At 42.3% G+C, this 18,500-nt stretch overlaps 1 protein-coding gene across 1 annotated transcript in view; it reads left to right on the top strand.

Moving 5' to 3' along the window:
- LOC147333941 (cell adhesion molecule CEACAM5-like) overlaps positions 1-18,099 on the top strand; it is a 129,454-nt gene extending 111,355 nt beyond the window's left edge. Inside the window, exons 5-9 of the mRNA XM_086286438.1 lie at positions 1,158-1,484; positions 1,694-2,020; positions 4,059-4,403; positions 10,880-11,218; positions 18,068-18,099. Of these exons, the coding sequence (XP_086142564.1) occupies positions 1,158-1,484; positions 1,694-2,020; positions 4,059-4,403; positions 10,880-11,218; positions 18,068-18,099 (1,370 nt within the window). The remainder of the gene's footprint in view (positions 1-1,157; positions 1,485-1,693; positions 2,021-4,058; positions 4,404-10,879; positions 11,219-18,067) is intronic.
- The last annotated feature ends 401 nt before the right edge of the window (positions 18,100-18,500 follow it).

The raw sequence follows: 18,500 nt of genomic DNA, 5'->3' as shown, positions 1-18,500 counted from the left end.
TCTTTGTGGCTGGTAGTCTAGAGTTGTAGAGCAGCATTGTTTGGTTAGAGCAGAAACAAAGACATTTATGAATCCGTCTCTTCTTCTCTTGCTCTCTAACTCGTCCGTAAACATGTGTGGGGAAACTCAATGTTAAAGCCTACAGCTGGAGGGGGAGGGGAGGGGTGAAGCTGGTGGTTGTGAGTCTGTGAAAGTGAATCCTGCCGGTGCCATAGCTGCTGAAAACGTACTTAGTGCAGACACAAAACGTCCATCAGCTTCAAAGTGTGTCAGAAAAATGTCCACATGGTGACTGATGGATGAGAGAGGTCCCATTGTTGTTGTTGTGCACAAATCATTGAACAACACAAACACTTAGAGCTGCTTTCAGTGCTGCCTGTTTTGTTACTGCACACATTTCTGATGGTCCTACAGTCCAACGTAGCAAACGTCTCCCTGAAGCCTCTTCTTAGAGACCAAAGGTTGGATCAGAGCGAGCAGCTGAAAGGACACATCTATGAATGCAGTCAGAGACTTTCTCACAACCTCACACTTCATCTGATCAGGTTTAGACTCAAATTTAAAATAAGATTTTAATTTTCAGCTTTGTTTTTGACGCCATTGTCTCGTTTGTCACATTAAGCAGGTCAGATATAGCTGTTAGAAACCAAACACAGTTTCCCCTGTGTGTGTGAATGAGACATGAACCTGCGTGGACACTTAACATGTGTAATCCAGCTGTGACAGAGACAAAGTGTAATGTGTGTGTCAGTGTGATGTGTTGTAGTGTCAGGAGTCAGGATGCAGCTACAAAGCTTTTTGTTCAGTGTATACAAACAGCTGTAGCTCCATAAAGGCAGCATGCAGAGACTCACAGTGTCTTATAATGAGAGGCTGCTTTCTCTCACACATTATGTTCACTTATTATCAGCACATGTTGTTGTTCTGTGGAAGCTAACATCTTGTAGTTTCTGACACTTTGCATGTTTAGCATGAGGCTAAAATTCCCCCTCAGTGGGTCACTGGTGACCTGCTGGATGTTCAGAGGTTCATTAAATCCAACATGACTAAAAACTCAAATGTCAAAGGAAATAAACAAAATATTTAAAGTCAATCATTCTGATCATAATTGTACTTTGACCTTTAACCTCTCTACTCTGTGTTGTTTCCTCTTTCAGAGCGGAAAATCATCATAGCTGAGTCTGGACAGGACGTCACTCTGACATGTCGAGCTCCAAACATCAGACGTGTGTATTGGAGCAGAGCTGACCTGTTGCCAGAAAATGTGTTTTTGTACCAGCATGGTCGTTTCGATCCAGACGACCAGCATCCATCTTTTAAGAACCGGGTGGATCTGCAGGACAGACAGATGAAGTACGGAGACGCGTCTTTGATTCTGAAGGATGTGACGATTAATGATGCTGAAGCATATGAGTGTCATGTCTACATGGAAGAAACTCACTCATGGGAGCTCATCAGTATCATCTACCTCAGGGTTTCTCCAGGTGAGTGAGTAGAGGTGAAGCTGCTTCCTGGTTGTTGATGTGTGTTTGTTGTATGGATGACCTGCTGGATGTTCAGAGGTTCATTAAATCCAACATGACTAAAAACTCAAATGTCAAAGGAAATAAACAAAATATTTAAAGTCAATCATTCTGATCATGATTGTACTTTGACCTTTAACCTCTCTGCTCTGTGTTGTTTCCTCTTTCAGTCCAGAAAACCATCAGAGCTGAGTCTGGACAGGACGTCACTCTGACATGTCGAGCTCCACACAACAACATCAAAGCTGTAGAGTGGAGCAGAGATGACCTGAAGAAAGAATATGTGCTTTTGTACCGAGATGGTTACTTTGTTCCAGACAGCCAGCATCCATCTTTTAAGGACCGGGTGGATCTGAAGGACAGACAGATGAAGGATGGAGACGTGTCTTTGATTTTGAAGGATGTGACGGTTAATGACGCTGAAACATACAAGTGTTATGGCTTCATGGCAGAAACACGCTCATGGGAGCTCATCAGCTTCATCTCCCTGACTGTTGTTGATCCTCCAGGTGAGTGAGTAGAGTTGTTTGGGCTCAAAATGTGGTCATAAATATTTTGTACTTGTAAAAAAGATTTGTATGTGTAAAAAAGATTTGTGTGTGGAGTTAGCCAAAAAAAACCTTCAAGTTACAACTACGAATTTTGACCCTATTTTTCTTCCTTTCATCTGATTGGTGAATGTCATGTCAATCACAAATGTAACAATCCAATCAGAGAACAGATGGGTTTGGCTGTCGGAGGGGCGCTTTTTTTTGAACTGCAGGTCTTTGAAGGGAATAAATGCCCTTTTACATGCCAACCCAGCGTTTTCCTTCATCACCACGAAGGAAAACAATCTGTGGTCGTCCGAGTTTGGTGATTTTGTGTCACAGGTCTACGTATTTAATACAGGGACTTCCACAGCCTTTTCAACAGCGCTGGAGACGCAGGGTGGGGGGGGGGCAGTGTTTTGGTAATGACAGTCTTCATTACAAAGCTTTCTTCATTATGAATTAGCATACATGTTTTTATTGAACATTTGAAGAACCAGCAAAAAAAAAAGAAGCTCTTGTAGTTCACATAAAGTCAGAGATAGAAAAGACAAGAAGCAGGTGCATCTAGTACAGGTAGAGCTGCTGCAAAAACCCACAGAGCCCAGCAGCCAGCAACAAATTCTGGATCCTTTGCTTTTAGTTAGCAGTTAGCATTAGCAGCACATCCTGCATCCGATGTGAAAGGACTTTTATGCTGCGCACTGTGACTCATAGCAATGGTCCTGGGTCAGCCCTGACTTTGTGTTAAACTAATCCTAAAGTAATAATGGTATTTCTAACCACTGATATACCACAACTTTATCCTTTCAACAGCTGCTGAAAGTTAGGGGACCTAACTGCTATCAGATATTTATATAGAGATCCTCCAGCTTCAAACTGTATTACCCTTCAAGGACCTGCAGTTCAAAAAAGCGCCCCTCTGACAGCCAAACCCATCTGTTCTCTGATTGGATTGTTACATTTGTGATTGACATGACATTGACCAATCAGATGACAGGAAGAAAAATAAGGTCAAAATTCGTAGTTGTAACTTGCAGGGGTTTGTTTTGGCTAAGTCCACGCACAAATATTTTTTACGCACACACAAATCTATTTATGACCACATTTTGAGCCCATAGAGTTGAGTGTGTGTGTGATCAGAGGTGAAGCTGCTTCCTGGTTGTTGATGTGTGTTTGTTGTATGGATGAGCTGGTGGATGTCAGAGGTAGACAGATGTTTCTCCAGCTGTTGTCTTTGTGGCTGGTAGTCTAGAGTTGTAGAGCAGCATTGTTTGGTTAGAGCAGAAACAAAGACATTTATGAATCCGTCTCTTCTTCTCTTGCTCTCTAACTCTTCTGTAAACATCATCCCAGCTTTAAACTCAGATTTAGAATCTGATTCTGTTATTCACTGACAGTTAAACTACAGGCATCATCAGCAGAAACAGTTGGCCGGTCTGCTTCAACTGCTTCATTCTGGTTCATTTGTTAATAACATTTATTAAAGATTTATTCTCATATACATTCAGTTTGTCTGTGTGTGTGAATGAGACATGAACCTGGGTGGACACTTAACATCTGTAATCCAGCTGTGACAGAGACAAAGAAGTGTAATGTGTGTGTCAGTGTGATGTGTTGTAGTGTCAGGAGTCAGGATGCAGCTACAAAGCTTTTTGTTCAGTGTATACAAACAGCTGTAGCTCCATAAAGGCAGCATGCAGAGACTCACAGTGTCTTATAATGAGAGGCTGCTTTCTCTCACACATTATGTTCACTTATTATCAGCACATGTTGTTGTTCTGTGGAAGCTAACATCTTGTAGTTTCTGACACTTTGCATGTTTAGCATGAGGCTAAAATTCCCCCTCAGTGGGTCACTGGTGACCTGGTGGATGTTCAGAGGTTCATTAAATCCAACATGACTAAAAACTCAAATGTCAAAGGAAATCAACAAAATATTTAAAGTCAATCATTCTGATCATAATTGTACTTTGACCTTTAACCTCTCTGCTCTGTGTTGTTTCATCTTTCAGACCCAAAGATCATCAGAGCTGAGTCTGGACAGGACGTCACTCTGACATGTCGAGCTCCAAACAACAACATCAGACATGTGTATTGGAGCAGAGATGACCTGTTGCCAGAAAATGTGTTTTTGTACCAGCATGGTCGTTTCGATCCAGACGACCAGCATCCATCTTTTAAGAACCGGGTGGATCTGAAGGACAAACAGATGAAGTACGGAGACGCGTCTTTGATTCTGAAGGATGTGACGATTAATGATGCTGAAACATACGAGTGTCATGTTTACATGGAAGAAACTCACTCATGGAAACTCATCAGCATCATCTACCTCAGAGTTGCTCCTCCAGGTGAGTGAGTAGAGTTGAGTGTGTGTGTGATCAGAGGTGAAGCTGCTTCCTGGTTGTTGATGTGTGTTTGTTGTATGGATGAGCTGGTGGATGTCAGAGGTAGACAGATGTTTCTCCAGCTGTTGTCTTTGTGGCTGGTAGTCTAGAGTTGTAGAGCAGCATTGTTTGGTTAGAGCAGAAACAAAGACATTTATGAATCCGTCTCTTCTTCTCTTGCTCTCTAACTCGTCTGTAAACATGTGTGGGGAAACTCAATGTTAAAGCCTACAGCTGGAGGGGGAGGGGAGGGGTGAAGCTGGTGGTTGTGAGTCTGTGAAAGTGAATCCTGCCGGTGCCATAGCTGCTGAAAACGTACTTAGTGCAGACACAAAACGTCCATCAGCTTCAAAGTGTGTCAGAAAAATGTCCACATGGTGACTGATGGATGAGAGAGGTCCTGTTGTTGTTGTTGTGCACAAATCATTGAACAACACAAACACTTAGAGCTGCTTTCAGTGCTGCCTGTTTTGTTACTGCACACATTTCTGATGGTCCTACAGTCCAACGTAGCAAACGTCTCCCTGAAGCCTCTCCTTAGAGACCAAAGGTTGGATCAGAGCGAGCAGCTGAACAGACACTGTTACTCAGTGATGAAACAGACTTTAAGCTAGTTTCACTTCATTTTATTAGACTCTATTGCTGCACACACATAAACATCTGCTCGTGCATTTCCTTTTGCTTCTTCCTCATTACAGTAAGAGTCCAAGTGCAACAAAGCTTACAAGTCAAAAGAATTGACTCTCTTAAAAGAAAATTTAAAGCTTATAAGTGAAGCTTTGTTTTTCTCCACTCCCCGTCCTTTTCCTTTTGACATGAATACACTGTAACAGTGGCAACATAAACTGTGGCATGAAAAATAGTAATACCATTACAACAATACAGCGTCAGGATCCTGGGTCATCGGATCCAGCATTCTTAGTTTTCCTGTTTTCCTGTGTCTTGTTTGTTATTCATTCATATTCACTCAAGTTGTTCAGGTTAATTTACTGGATATCGCAGCAAAAATTTTCTGGCACAACTTCACCTGCTTCCAAGGTGCATGGAGAGGATGAAAGAATTCACAAAGCAGGAACTCCAGCAACACTTGAGGGAAGATGAACAACTTTAATAATTGACCAACGCGTTTTGACTTGTGGCCTTCATCGGGGTCATAGTAAAACATTGTAAAAATTGCCTAAATACAAGACAGGAAACAGAATTTTTTTTTTAAATTCACCAGTCAAAACTTCATAGATAGGTCAGCTGACATATAATAGGTAGGTATTGGTTAATTGGCTAAGTCACGCTCAAGTAAATACCAGACTACTGATGAGGAGGAGGGGGGGGGGGGGGGGTGACATAACCCCCATATGTCTGAAAATAACACATGCATGAAATGCATAAGGAGGATGCTATAAATATACACACAGGTTGAAAAAAAAAAAAGGTGTAGTTCATAAAAACTCATTGATAGAAAAATCCTCATTCATACCTCTGGGGTGCAGACTCTTAAAACGGAATATCCAAGATGCTTCTCTTTTTTTTTTTTTTCGGATAAAATTTATATAGCCGCCTCTTTGGTTTAGTTTAATGGCTTCTATGCCTAGGAAAAATAATGGTGAATTTGGATGTTTATCATTGAAGTGTCTTGCAACAGGGCTGGTTAAATTATTTCTTCTTGATCGAACTTCTGTGTGTTCATTAATTCGATCTTTAAGAGGGCGGGATGTTTCTCCTATATAAACATCCCGCCCTTCACCAGTTAAATTACTCACACATGAGTAATGTTTATTCAATTAATCTTATTATTTTAGTCAAAGAAGAAGTAACGTTTTAGACATCTCATCTTAAGTCTACAATTTAAGACTAAATTTTAGAGATTTTACATTTTAGAGAAATAAATAAGGATCTTTTAACAAATGTGTTCCTATGTGATAGTGTAATCTTGTTTTCCAATTCAAACGTGCTTTTACCATTAAAGACCCCCCCCCCCCCTTTTTTCTTTTACTTTTTTCTTTTTTTTTTATTATTTATTTATTTTTTATTAAGATTTCAAAAGCAGGCATTCACAGTATGTACATCATGTAAGCATCATGCTTATATTATCTGCCTTAGATACCGAAATAATATTTTAATTTATATCCGAGTCATAAAGAGAGAATACTTACAACTGTATACAATCACATAATCCGAAATAAGAAAACAAACAAAACCAACAAAAAAAACGGATGTGTTGGTAGGGGGTGATCCTATAAATATATACTCTATATACTATACGCATGCAGTGTGTTCCCTTTCATTTGGGTCCTCTCATTTTTTTTTTTTTTTTTGCCTGTCCCGTTTGGCTCTTTTGCCATCAGAATTATTGTCTAAAGGCAAAGAAAGATGCCCAACGGATTTACTTTACCAAATTGACCATCCCAGCCTTGCCATAATGGTCCATTTGATTCACCTTTTATTGTTTATTTTATTTTCACTTGCTGAATACGGGACAGACTTGACTGGGGGAAAGAAGGGGAGAAAGAAAGAGGGAAAGAGAAACAGCTGAGAAGAGGGACGGGGGAGAAGGGCAAAAAAAACAAACAACAGAATGGGCAGAAAAGAAAAGAAAAAATGCATGTATCGATCACCTGGATCACCTGTTGAGAAAGAAAAAAGAAAACAAGAGTAATAGAATAAACAACATCACAATGATATATGGGAATATGACAGAAAATACTAAATATTAAACATTATTGTGCAGCACATAAGATCAACAGAACACAGTGTGCTTTGAGGTAGGAGCCAAAAAGGGTGTAGTTTGTGGGTGTGATCACCCGTGTGTACACCTGTGAGCATGGACGCGCTTGTTTTTTTAAAAGGTTCCTTCATGTAATGATCTGCTAGAGGGTGGGGGGGGGGGGGGGGGGGGGGGGGGGGGCACAGCCCCGTCCTCCAGGGCATGAAGCAGGTATGGAGGAGATCAAAACTCCAGACATCCAGAGGCCCTCAGAACACAAGAGACCAAGGAAGACCAACAGAGGGGCAGCCGCACCACTGTCCCAGTAAGAGCTAAGGAGAGTCCCAGATGAGGGCTCACTCAGCAGCCGCGGAGCAGAAGCCAGGGGGAGTTGCAGTGACGCGCCCGTGAGCTCCGCCGGCAGCCAGCTGTGCCTGAGTGACCGAGCCCCAGGCCGAGAGGCCGGGGGCACCCCACCTCCGAAGTGGCCCGAGCGAGCCCCAGGCTCCAGGCACCGATAAGCGGCCGCCAAGGAGTGAGCCGGTGTGTACCTGGACGCCCATCCCCAGACACAAAGAACCACCAACGCACCGATGTCTGAGGGAGTCCGCCACTGGCAGGGGAAGTGGTGGTGGGGGGAGATAGGCCTCCAAACCTTGGAGGGCCTGAGGTGTCCCCAGAGAGGTGGCGTCTGATACCCAACCTGACATATAGACACAGACATACAGGCACACACAGATACAAACATCCATTCCCACCCTCATGCTCTCATATGCACTCACTCCACACTCAACCAACGTGGAGACAGACATAAAGAGACGCTGTACACACGATCACACTCCCCAAGCATACTCTACGAACCGGGTCTAGGTACCCTGGCCCCTGGAGGGGGGAACTGCACCCAGACCCAGGTGGTGTTACCCTTTTCCCTGCGGTGGGGAGAGGCAGACCGCCCCGACTCCGCAGCAGCAGGGAGGCCCCACACTCCAGACCGCAGTCGGACGGCCAACTCCTCCTCCTAGCCCCCCCCCCCCCCCCCCCCCCGCTCCAACAGGTCGCAGAGAACGGGGGTGAGAGAAGACTCCAAACCTCCCTCCACCCGCTCATTGTAGTGTTGATGCATGTGTGTTCTAAGGTGCAATTAAAACCCAGGAGGGCATGGAGCTACCTGCCAGAGAGCAGCAGGTAAGCGCATAGTCCCTCCTGCTAGCCCTCAATGTCTACGTGTATTTAAAATTGAGAGGTGGGCAACCACGCGAGGGGTGAGGTGTACACCCTGATGGTAATTTGGATTCCGTGTATCGTGCCCACCCCCAAGATCCTATATGTATGTGTAATGAGAGTGTGAGTAATGTGAATGTCTAAGTTGTGGGATAAAATTGAGGCAGAGGCAGCCGGAAGGGGACAGAGGAGGGGGTAGCCTCCTCTGCACCCTGGTGACATACCCCTACTCCAAGGCCCTGCATGTGTGGGTGGTTGTGGTGGAGCGGGAAGAGGGAGGCAGCTGGAGATGGGGAGGGAAGGAAGGGAGGGGCAAGTGACCCATCCCTGGGGCCAGCTCCCCCGGTGACCCCAGTAGGCACCCCCACACTCCGCGACCCGCCAGGGAAAGGGGGCCCAGGCCCATCCAGACCGGGGCCCAGTGCAGCAGCGCCTCCCGGCCCCACAGAGCCCGGGACAGTCCACCCAACCCCACCACAGAGAAAACTGCACCCACCCCACCATCCACTCATCTTCCAGACTACATAAGACAATAGACGTTTGGGTCCTCTCCTGCCTGCACAGAGCCGAAATATGAGATACAGATATTTTAAACTGTTTGTCTTAATCAAATTTCCACTGGCTTTCTTTAAGTTTCTTTAAGTGTAACTTGAAAGCAGGAACTCCTTTTTTGTAAGGCATTCTGCTAGGTACTCTTTTGTGTTGCATCAAAGGACTCGCTCCACCTTTTGAGTCTGGATAAGTTCTTTCATGCTGCTTATCTCAAAACGCACTATTTTTTCAGTGACTGATTTTGTAGACTTGAGTGCATCAACAAGTGAGTGATTATCAGTGACACAGGTTATAAGTGTTGGATGTTTTACATTAACAGTGGTGAGTTCAGAGTGTAGCGTTGATAGGAAAATGGCATTTTCAATACCATGTGACATGGCAAGTGTTTCACCGGTCAGTATATTGTGTACAACCCTCGTGACTCTCTTTGACTGCCATGCCAGCAGTGAGAATCTTCCACTGTTCCCCACTGAGATGATGCGATCTCTTCCCTGTGTGCCTCCATCTGACAGATTTCTGAATGAGGAATCACTGAACACAATCAGCTTCAAAGCAGTGTCCCTTCCTAGATACTGAAAATTCAAAGCAACCTTTGTTCATTTCAGTTTTCACACTATAAAGTTTGCTTCATGCAAAGTCTGCACAGTTGCAGTTTTTATAGTTGATGCCAAGCTGCTGGCATTAAACATTCCATCTGGTCTGTCCTGTCGTGCCACCCAAAGAATTTGACCAATCTTAGACCTGAGCAGATCCCTTTTCTTATCATCAGGGGGGTGAATCTTTTTCCATAGCTCTTGAAGGCTTTACATTTATAGGCTGCATATGCTGATTGTAGCAATCCTGATGTACTTGCACTTTCTTGTCAGTGATGAAAAAAGGTTGTTTCAATATACCATTAGTTTTCATGTTCCTTACATCCCACCTAGAATCCATCTCGTATTTGCACATACCACTGTATCATTGTTCAAAGTCTATGTTATAGTTTGTCATGTTTACAGTGGGGTGTCTCGTTATCTGGTTGAATAAAGAATAAGAGTATTGTGTTAATACCAGTGTCCTTGTTCAAATCATCCAACGGTAATTCCGTCGCTCTTGTCCTCCCAGAGAGCGCCAAACAACAGCGAGTGCTTGCTTATCGTTTTTGAGCTCTGTGACTCGCGCCTAGATCATAACTTCATTCTTCGAGCTTTCATATGGCTTTAAGCAAGTTTAGCTTCACTTTATTAGACTTCATTGCTGAACACACATACATATCTGCTCATACCCTTCCTTTCGCTTCTTCCCCTTCTCCCACAGTGGGAGTCCAATGCAGTCAGAGACATCCTCACAGCCTCACACTTCATCTGATCAAATTTAGACTCAACTTTAAAATAAGATTTTAATTTTCAGCTTTGTTTTTGACGCCATTGTCTCGTTTGTCACATTAAGCAGGTCAGATATAGCTGTTAGAAACCAAACACAGTTTCCACTGTGTGTGTGAAGGAGACATGAACCTGGGTGGACACTTAACATCTGTAATCCAGCTGTGACAGAGACAAAGAAGTGTAATGTGTGTGTCAGTGTGATGTGTTGTAGTGTCAGGAGTCAGGATGCAGCTACAAAGCTTTTTGTTCAGTGTATACAAACAGCTGTAGCTCCATAAAGGCAGCATGCAGAGACTCACAGTGTCTTATAATGAGAGGCTGCTTTCTCTCACACATTATGTTCACTTATTATCAGCACATGTTGTTGTTCTGTGGAAGCTAACATCTTGTAGTTTCTGACACTTTGCATGTTTAGCATGAGGCTAAAATTCCCCCTCAGTGGGTCACTGGTGACCTGCTGGATGTTCAGAGGTTCATTAAATCCAACATGACTAAAAACTCAAATGTCAAAGGAAATAAACAAAATATTTAAAGTCAATCATTCTGATCGTAATTGTACTTTGACCTTTAACCTCTCTGCTCTGTGTTGTTTCTTCTTTCAGACCAGAAAACCATCACAGCTGAGTCTGGACAGGACGTCACTCTGACATGTCGAGCTCCAAACAACAGCATCATAACTGTACACTGGAGCAGAGCTGACCTGAAGAAAGAATATCTGCTTTTGTACCAGGATGGTCAGATTGTTCCAGACAGCCAGCATCCATCTTTTAAGAACCGGGTGGATCTGCAGGACAAAGAGATGAAGGATGGAGACGCGTCTTTGATTCTGAAGGATGTGACGGTTAATGATGCTGAAACATACAAGTGTTATGGCTTCATGGCAGAAACAAACTCATGGGAGCTCATCAGCTTCATCTCCCTGACTGTTGTTGTTCCTCCAGGTGAGTGAGTAGAGTTGAGTGTGTGTGTGATCAGAGGTGAAGCTGCTTCCTGGTTGTTGGTGCTTGTTTGTTGTATGGATGAGCTGGTGGATGTCAGAGGTAGACATATGTTTCTCCAGCTGTTGTCTTTGTGGCTGGTAGTCTAGAGTTGTAGAGCAGCATTGTTTGGTTAGAGCAGAAACAAAGACATTTATGAATCCGTCTCTTCTTCTCTTGCTCTCTAACTCGTCTGTAAACATGTGTGGGGAAACTCAATGTTAAAGACCCTAACCCAGCTGAAAGGACACATCTATGAATGCAGTCAGAGACTTTCTCACAACCTCACACTTCATCTGATCACATTTAAAATCAACTTTTTTGCACCTGATAAAAGTCAAAGGCAACCACAAAACCATTCAGAGATAATTAATTATGGATTTGACTTTGTTTGAAAGTTAATATTTTCTTGTTCCTGAAAATATTAGCATGTGGCTGAACGTTTAAGTGATGCACTGGTGACCTGGTGTGTGGCAACCGGTTAACTAATCGAATCCAGAACAACTCAAAACTAAGATAAACAATCTAAAAATAAAAGATAGAAAACAGAATTCCCTCATGATAAGGTACACGTGGTACCATCCTCTCAGCACTTCCTGGGGTTTCTTTCCTCATTTATCGACAGTGATGAGTTACAGAGACTCTGAGCATCAAACACAGGATAAAGAAAAAGAAAACGATTAAGCACAATAACTGCACTGAATATTAAAAGTAACTCTACACCAGGAAACCATCAAATGTTCTACAAATGTAATTTTACTGAATTTTAACCAGTGAAAATGTCTGAGATATTTATACAGTGTAAAAACTTAAATAATCAATTTTATAGATGCTTGATTGTTGTCACCCCTGAAACATTGTTTTCAGTGTATCAGACTTTATGATGTTTGGCATATAGTGTACTGTACTGGTGGATTTTTCTGTTTTCATTTAAAAACAGGAAACACAATCGACCAAAACTGCAGCCTCCATATTGTTTTGAAACATGGCCGCCAAACCAAAAGAAAACCCAACAAACCTGCGTTTCCACTATTTCAACAGCGATGGAGGACACACTGTCTGATGTGATGATTTATATTTAGGGACCGAATTTTAAATCTTTTTTTTTTTTCACATACTAAAATTACCAGTTAACTCGCAGGGTTTTTTAACAACCCATGTGAAGTCAGCCGTCATCTTTGGCTCAATCAGCAGAAAAACGAAGACTGAAGATCTGCGAGAGCTCATTAAAATACGTTATTTTTGAAAAGTAAAATCATCACTAGTTTGAAAATGTTTTTCTTTAGCATGAGGCTAAAACACGGCTGTACCTGTGATCTGGTAAATGATCACAGCTCTGTCCCACCTATCCTAATAACTCTTTATATGTACACAATACACAACTTTATACAAAGTGCATCAATCAGTATAAATGCAGACAAGTGTTGAAGGATTAACTGTCTGACTGACTGTTACGTCCCAACGATGAAGGTCAAGGGGGTGTGTGCGGACTGGTAACAAATGGGTCCAGAACAGAATGAAAGGAGAACAGACAGAGGTGTTTAGTAAATAAAATAATTTTTATTACAGATAAACTTAACATAAAGAGTTGGCAACGCTGTTTTACCAATAACACTAGGAAAAAGGTCGCAACAACAAAAAAACTCCACACCACGAGGAGATACTTCCAGGGGCCCACAAGCTCACCCTGTCACTAGCAGCAGCTAGCTTTACTGCTTCCACAACTCAGGCAGAACAATCACACACCTAGAACACAAAGTGGCGACACCAGAGAAAACCACCCTCTGTCATCCAGTTCATCCCCAGCTTATATGACCTCAGAGAGGTGATTGCTGACTGGGCCCAGGTGGTAAATGAGGCCAATGAGCAGCAGCTGTGTCCTGGGGAGAGAGAAGAGCGAGAGCGAGACAGAGGGGCGGAGCAAGAGAGTAGGAGGCAAAGAGAGAACACCACACCCACACAATAGTAGTTTCAGGAGGCCCTGCTAGGGCCGTATCACTGACTGCTTGAAGTCAAGCATCCAGCCACTTAGATGGCCTCCATCAGTTTTCTTTAGCACAGTCTTACTCGCTCTGGAATCGGTGTTAAACATCCTCATCTGTGAGAGTGTGAGGCTCCACACTGAGCTCATTTTTTATTAATTAATTTACTTACATTATGTCCTGATAGCTTTAACCTTAGAATTTAAACCATGTGTAGTTGAGCAGACTCAGTCCTCCCTGCATGTTTCAGGTGTTGCTGTTACAGAGAGAGAACGGCTACTGTCAGTCTGCCATGTTTAAATCAAGGCAAAATACTGTAGCTGTGTTTCTGCTAGAGCTGGGCGATAGAACGATAACGATATGTATTGCGAAATAACGTTTTCTCGATAGAAAAGTTAAACTATTGCGATAGGCCTCATCTCTCTTGTCCTCTTAAAAAAAAAAAAAAAAAAAAAACAGCCAATCTAAATTAAGTAGCGCAGAGCCGAACCAATCACAGCCGCAGCATCACATCACGTGACTTGTTACGTACAGCCCAAGTGCCAAGCCGCACATGTGTATTTGTTTGGGAAGCAGCCAGCCGCCGTGCCGCCCGGGTAATGGAGGAAATGAGTGTGCCGACTAGAGAAAAATCCACTGAGAGCGTGACCGAAGGTTACCGAAGAGAAAACAGATGATGGTTCCAATGCCGGAGAGATTGTCGAACGGAAGAGCCATAGAAGTTCTGTAGTGTGAAGGTATTTCGGCTATTTCAAGTCTGACAAAAAACAGTAGTGTGCACTGTAAATTGTGCCGAAAGCAAGTCTGGAAATACAATAAACAGAACAAGCATGCTCATCTCTGACTGGAAGCGCTAATTCGTCATTCGGCTTTTGTCAGACTAAAGTAACTGTTAAAACAGTTTGAAAAGCTCAGCTATACAACAAGGAGAGATTGAGAACTTCCTTTTAGTTCTCAGTTTATTTGATATTGACAAAAGTGAGTCAATTTTGTCTGTGTTACGCCCCACTTACAAATGAAGTGTTGACTGGGGTGAGGGGTAACACAAAGTGAAAGAGAACACATGAACTACTGGAGAATAGATGTCATTAAACATGATTTATTGCCCAAAACTACTACAGTAAAAATAAACACAGGGAAGCTCTTTTCTTCAGGGTCTCCAAGGCCAAAACAAACAAAACACCCCCTTTAGCTAGAAATCAAACCAAGTACTCACTAACCAAAACAAGATACAATGGCTGAGCTCCCTGTCTAACCAAAAACAGGAGAAAACAGTTGAAACTAAAATGGCAGAGAACCCCTACCTGCTTCCACAACAATGAACTAATTAACACAGTAAGGGCACCTTTGCTTACAATGAAAGAAAGAAAACCAAAGTTTCACAGAGTTTAAGGTCTCACACGCATACACACTAAGGCCCGCTGCCCAAAACAATACAGCTCACAGCTCCGGCAAAAATGGGGGAAGTGGCAGGGGTGTGGCAGTTTAGGATGGCAGACTATATGCCGTGTCTGACGAACACACCTCAGCTGTGGCTCATGAGGCAGACCTGCAACACAAGAAAAGGAGAAAAGACACTCCTCTACAGAGGGAGAGCCACTAGAGGTCAGCGACCGTAACAGTCTGTTCTTCTGTAAAACAAACTAAGATTTATTTTTAGAATTAATATTTTGTTTCTAAGTGGAATTGACAATTTAGTCTGTTTTGTTTGTTCTATTTTGAAACTTAAACGCTTTAGCGGCTGCCTTTTGTGTAGTTTGCAATATTTGCCTTTATTTATCTGAAAAAGTCTCATGTTCCTTAAGTACATCTACCCTGTTGAACTTATTATGAGAAATAAATATTTAAATCCAAACAAGCTGCTGATTATTTCACATTTTACTTGTGAGCAACGGCACATTTAAATCTTACAAATATAGTTATTTGGCTTATATCGTGATAGATATCGTTATCGCCTGAAATGAAAAAAACATATCGTGATATGAAAAAATTTATATCGCCCAGCTCTAGTTTCTGCCCTCTTGCTGTAATGTTCCTGAGACCAGCTGAGCAGAGTTACTAATCTGTAAGCAGTTTCCAAATTCCAGAATCACTGCCTGGATCGTTCTACAAACTTTGGAGGAGACTGATCACATTATAAATTTGAACCTCTCATGCTGAAATCATCAGTGATCCCTGACACATCTGGACCAGCTGTGATAAACTGTTGTTCTCTTACATCATCATCTCCTCTGAATTTTGGTTAAAATTAATTAATTCATGGTTGAGAACATACGAGCTGATCTTTGTACTATAAACTGACAAACCCCAGTTTGCCTGTGTAACAACTGTATTAGGAAATTAAAGATAATTAATTCAATAATTATCAGGGTTAATGACACAATCACACTGAGCTCACTGAGGTGTTAAAAGAATCCTCTTTCAGTTTGCACTTTTAGTATTATTATCCTAGTATTTGAAGTGCTTCATATATAAACATTGTAAATTATGTAAACAGTGTAGTTTGTTTGGTGTGACAGAGCTGTTATCACTGAATCAAAGGTTCAGATGTTCCAGCCTCATAATAAACAAACACATTTTCAGAAATTCGAGGATTTGACCTTCCAAAAGTCTCAGGCATGTTTCAATGATAGTGATGTGTCGGTTGTGAACGAAACGGCTCTTAGAGCCGGGTCTTTGAAGTGAATGACACGAGCCGGCTCATTATTGGGAGCCATGGTTTTTTATTTCTTCTTTCTCTCACCCTTTCTCTCGCACTTTTTTTCCGCTTCACTCCACGTGCGAGCCTTGTGCTTTGCGCTGGGCAGAGGGGGGAGGGGCAGTAGTTACACTCAAGTAGCACAGGAACAGAGCGGGAGGGAGAGAGAGAGAAAGAGAGCCAGGGACAACAACATCACATTAGAAAGGTATAGTAATCATCCACAACTATTTTCAGTTGCGGATGATAAAGGATTCAGAAAGTTTATTCATGCAGGTCCATATGACAGAGAATGTGCATCTTTTTGTTTTCATATTATAAATTATGTTTAATTGTGTTGTGGTTTGCAGTGTTTTGTGTTGTTTCACTTTAAATTTGTTTAAAAAGAAAAAGCTGAAAATTTAAAGTTAAAAGTTGAAATGTGAATAGTTGGTTTTTGTATTATATGATATATTTATTACATTTTATGTGGAGTGAATAAATCAAAGTATATTTACGGTGGCTGCTAGAGACAAAGCACGTACAAACCCCGAAGCACGTAAAAACTCCAAAACACATTAAAACTCAGAAGCACATAAAAACTCAAAACACGTACAAAACACAAACAGAAGTGCTCCAGGACGCTAGGCGCAGTGTTGAGCTTTTGTTACCTAGTGGCTACACAAGCCAGGATGTACCAATGACCGGATTTGGTGTGTTGTAGTAACAGGTAAATGAACAATATATTATTTGTGTATAAATACACAAACAATACATGCTTTCAATTGTGTAATTTAAGTGATCTAGGTAGCTCTGTTTTGGAAGTTCAGTTAACGCTAGAAATGTGTTTTGGAGTTTGTACGTGCTTTGTCTGTAGGGGCCACTGTATATATTTATATATAAACATATATAAATAAAACCACCTTTTTAACATTAGTTATCCCCTTTGTGCATAATTTTATATTGTTGTTAATTATAAATTAATTAAAGCAACAAAACAACCTGAAGAGCCGTTTGGGAGCCGAAAGAGTCGGCTCTCTAAAAAGAGCCGGAAATCCCATCACTATTTAATGAGCTCTCACAGATCTGCATATCAGCTGGATGAAACCAACATGACCTCCGACCCTGAACGAACTGTTAGACCTGTTATCCACATAGCAAAATTGGCATGGCCCGAATCTGGGCCACACAATGTGCTTACACATGTTCCACATACCACAAAGAATGACGACCCTTTGGTGACCCACACATGGGCCAGCACAAGGCCAGTTGCAGACACACTGCTGGCCCTGTGCTGTCCCAGAACACTTTCAGCTCTGGTCCCAGAATTCAGCCTAATGTGTACCTTAATTAAGCCATGTAATAACAACATGTGCATAATAGTGCAAAAGCAACATGACAAATTTTGTTCAGACAGTGAATGGAATGATTCTTATACAGCATTTTTCAACTCTCCCAGATTACTCAAAGTGCTCTATGCAACATGCTACATTCACACACTTTCTCTTAACTGAGTGCTTCCTAACTACATTCATATATGCTCGCACTCATGACATGCAGACTGGAGAAGCCAGGGATCGAACCACTAACTTTCCGATCAATAGGTGACCTGCTCTACCGCCTGAGCTACATCCACTCACTGGCAAAGATGAGTAAACCCTCACTAGGTTTTGGATAAAGTGTACACTCACAAACCTGTCAAACGTGCACTTGAAACATTGGCTACCATTGCGGTATAGTATTGCAACATGGCATTTGGGTCTTCTAACTAAAATAGGAAAATAGGAACATAAATAGTGCCGCATTGCCAGACCTGGCCCGCATCTGGTTGACATACACTCTGCCATGACACCAGTCAGTCAGAAGTGCCAGCTTAATGCTGGATCCCGGCCAGGCCTGTTTTCTATGAGCCTGGGCCACATAAACCAAACCACAATCGAGCCAGATATGGCATGACATCACATAGACAGTGCCATCTATGGCAGGCCTGGCCCATATCTGGATGACAAACGTCTTATCGTGCCAGAAGTCAGCCAGCAGTGCCGGCTTGATACCAGATCCGGGCCAGACCTGCTTGCTATGAGGGAAAAGGGGATGGATTCTGTTCTGTTCTTCACTGACAGCTGACACCTCACACCTGTTTCTCACCTGCAGGTCAGACAGGAGGAGACAGAAATGAACTGTGAGTCAGACGATCTAAGGACAGACACCAATGAACTTTCCTGAACATCCAGCAGACATCTCTGATGATCATCATGCTCACACTCAGACCAACAGTGTGTGTCTGTGCTGTCTGTCAGTGACTCTGAACTACAGTTTATTCATCTTCAGGCTGTTCATGAGATTTACTGACACAAAGTCAAACTGTGTTACAAACATACATGAATTTTTATGAGCTCTAATGTCAGGATCAGTGAGTGTTTTTGTGTTGGTTTAGGTTAGGCAAATTAATTATTTTATGTTGGTGTGGTTGTTTATTAGCTTCATGTGACTTTTTCCTCCTTAAGTACTTTGTATAAAAAAATCTTCTCTTTGCCTGACATTTTTTTTAGTTTGTAAATCCATCTCATCAGACTTAAGAGGTTTT

The sequence above is a fragment of the Aulonocara sp. 'chitande type north' Nkhata Bay genome, linkage group LG3 (genome assembly GCF_057382095.1).
Source record: "Aulonocara sp. 'chitande type north' Nkhata Bay isolate Kocher_YH1m ecotype deep benthic linkage group LG3, A_spYH_male_GT1.1, whole genome shotgun sequence".
Classification (NCBI taxonomy): domain Eukaryota; kingdom Metazoa; phylum Chordata; class Actinopteri; order Cichliformes; family Cichlidae; genus Aulonocara; species Aulonocara sp. 'chitande type north' Nkhata Bay.
Note: the sequence above shows the minus strand (reverse complement) of the source record. Positions and strands in the feature narration are given on the sequence as shown.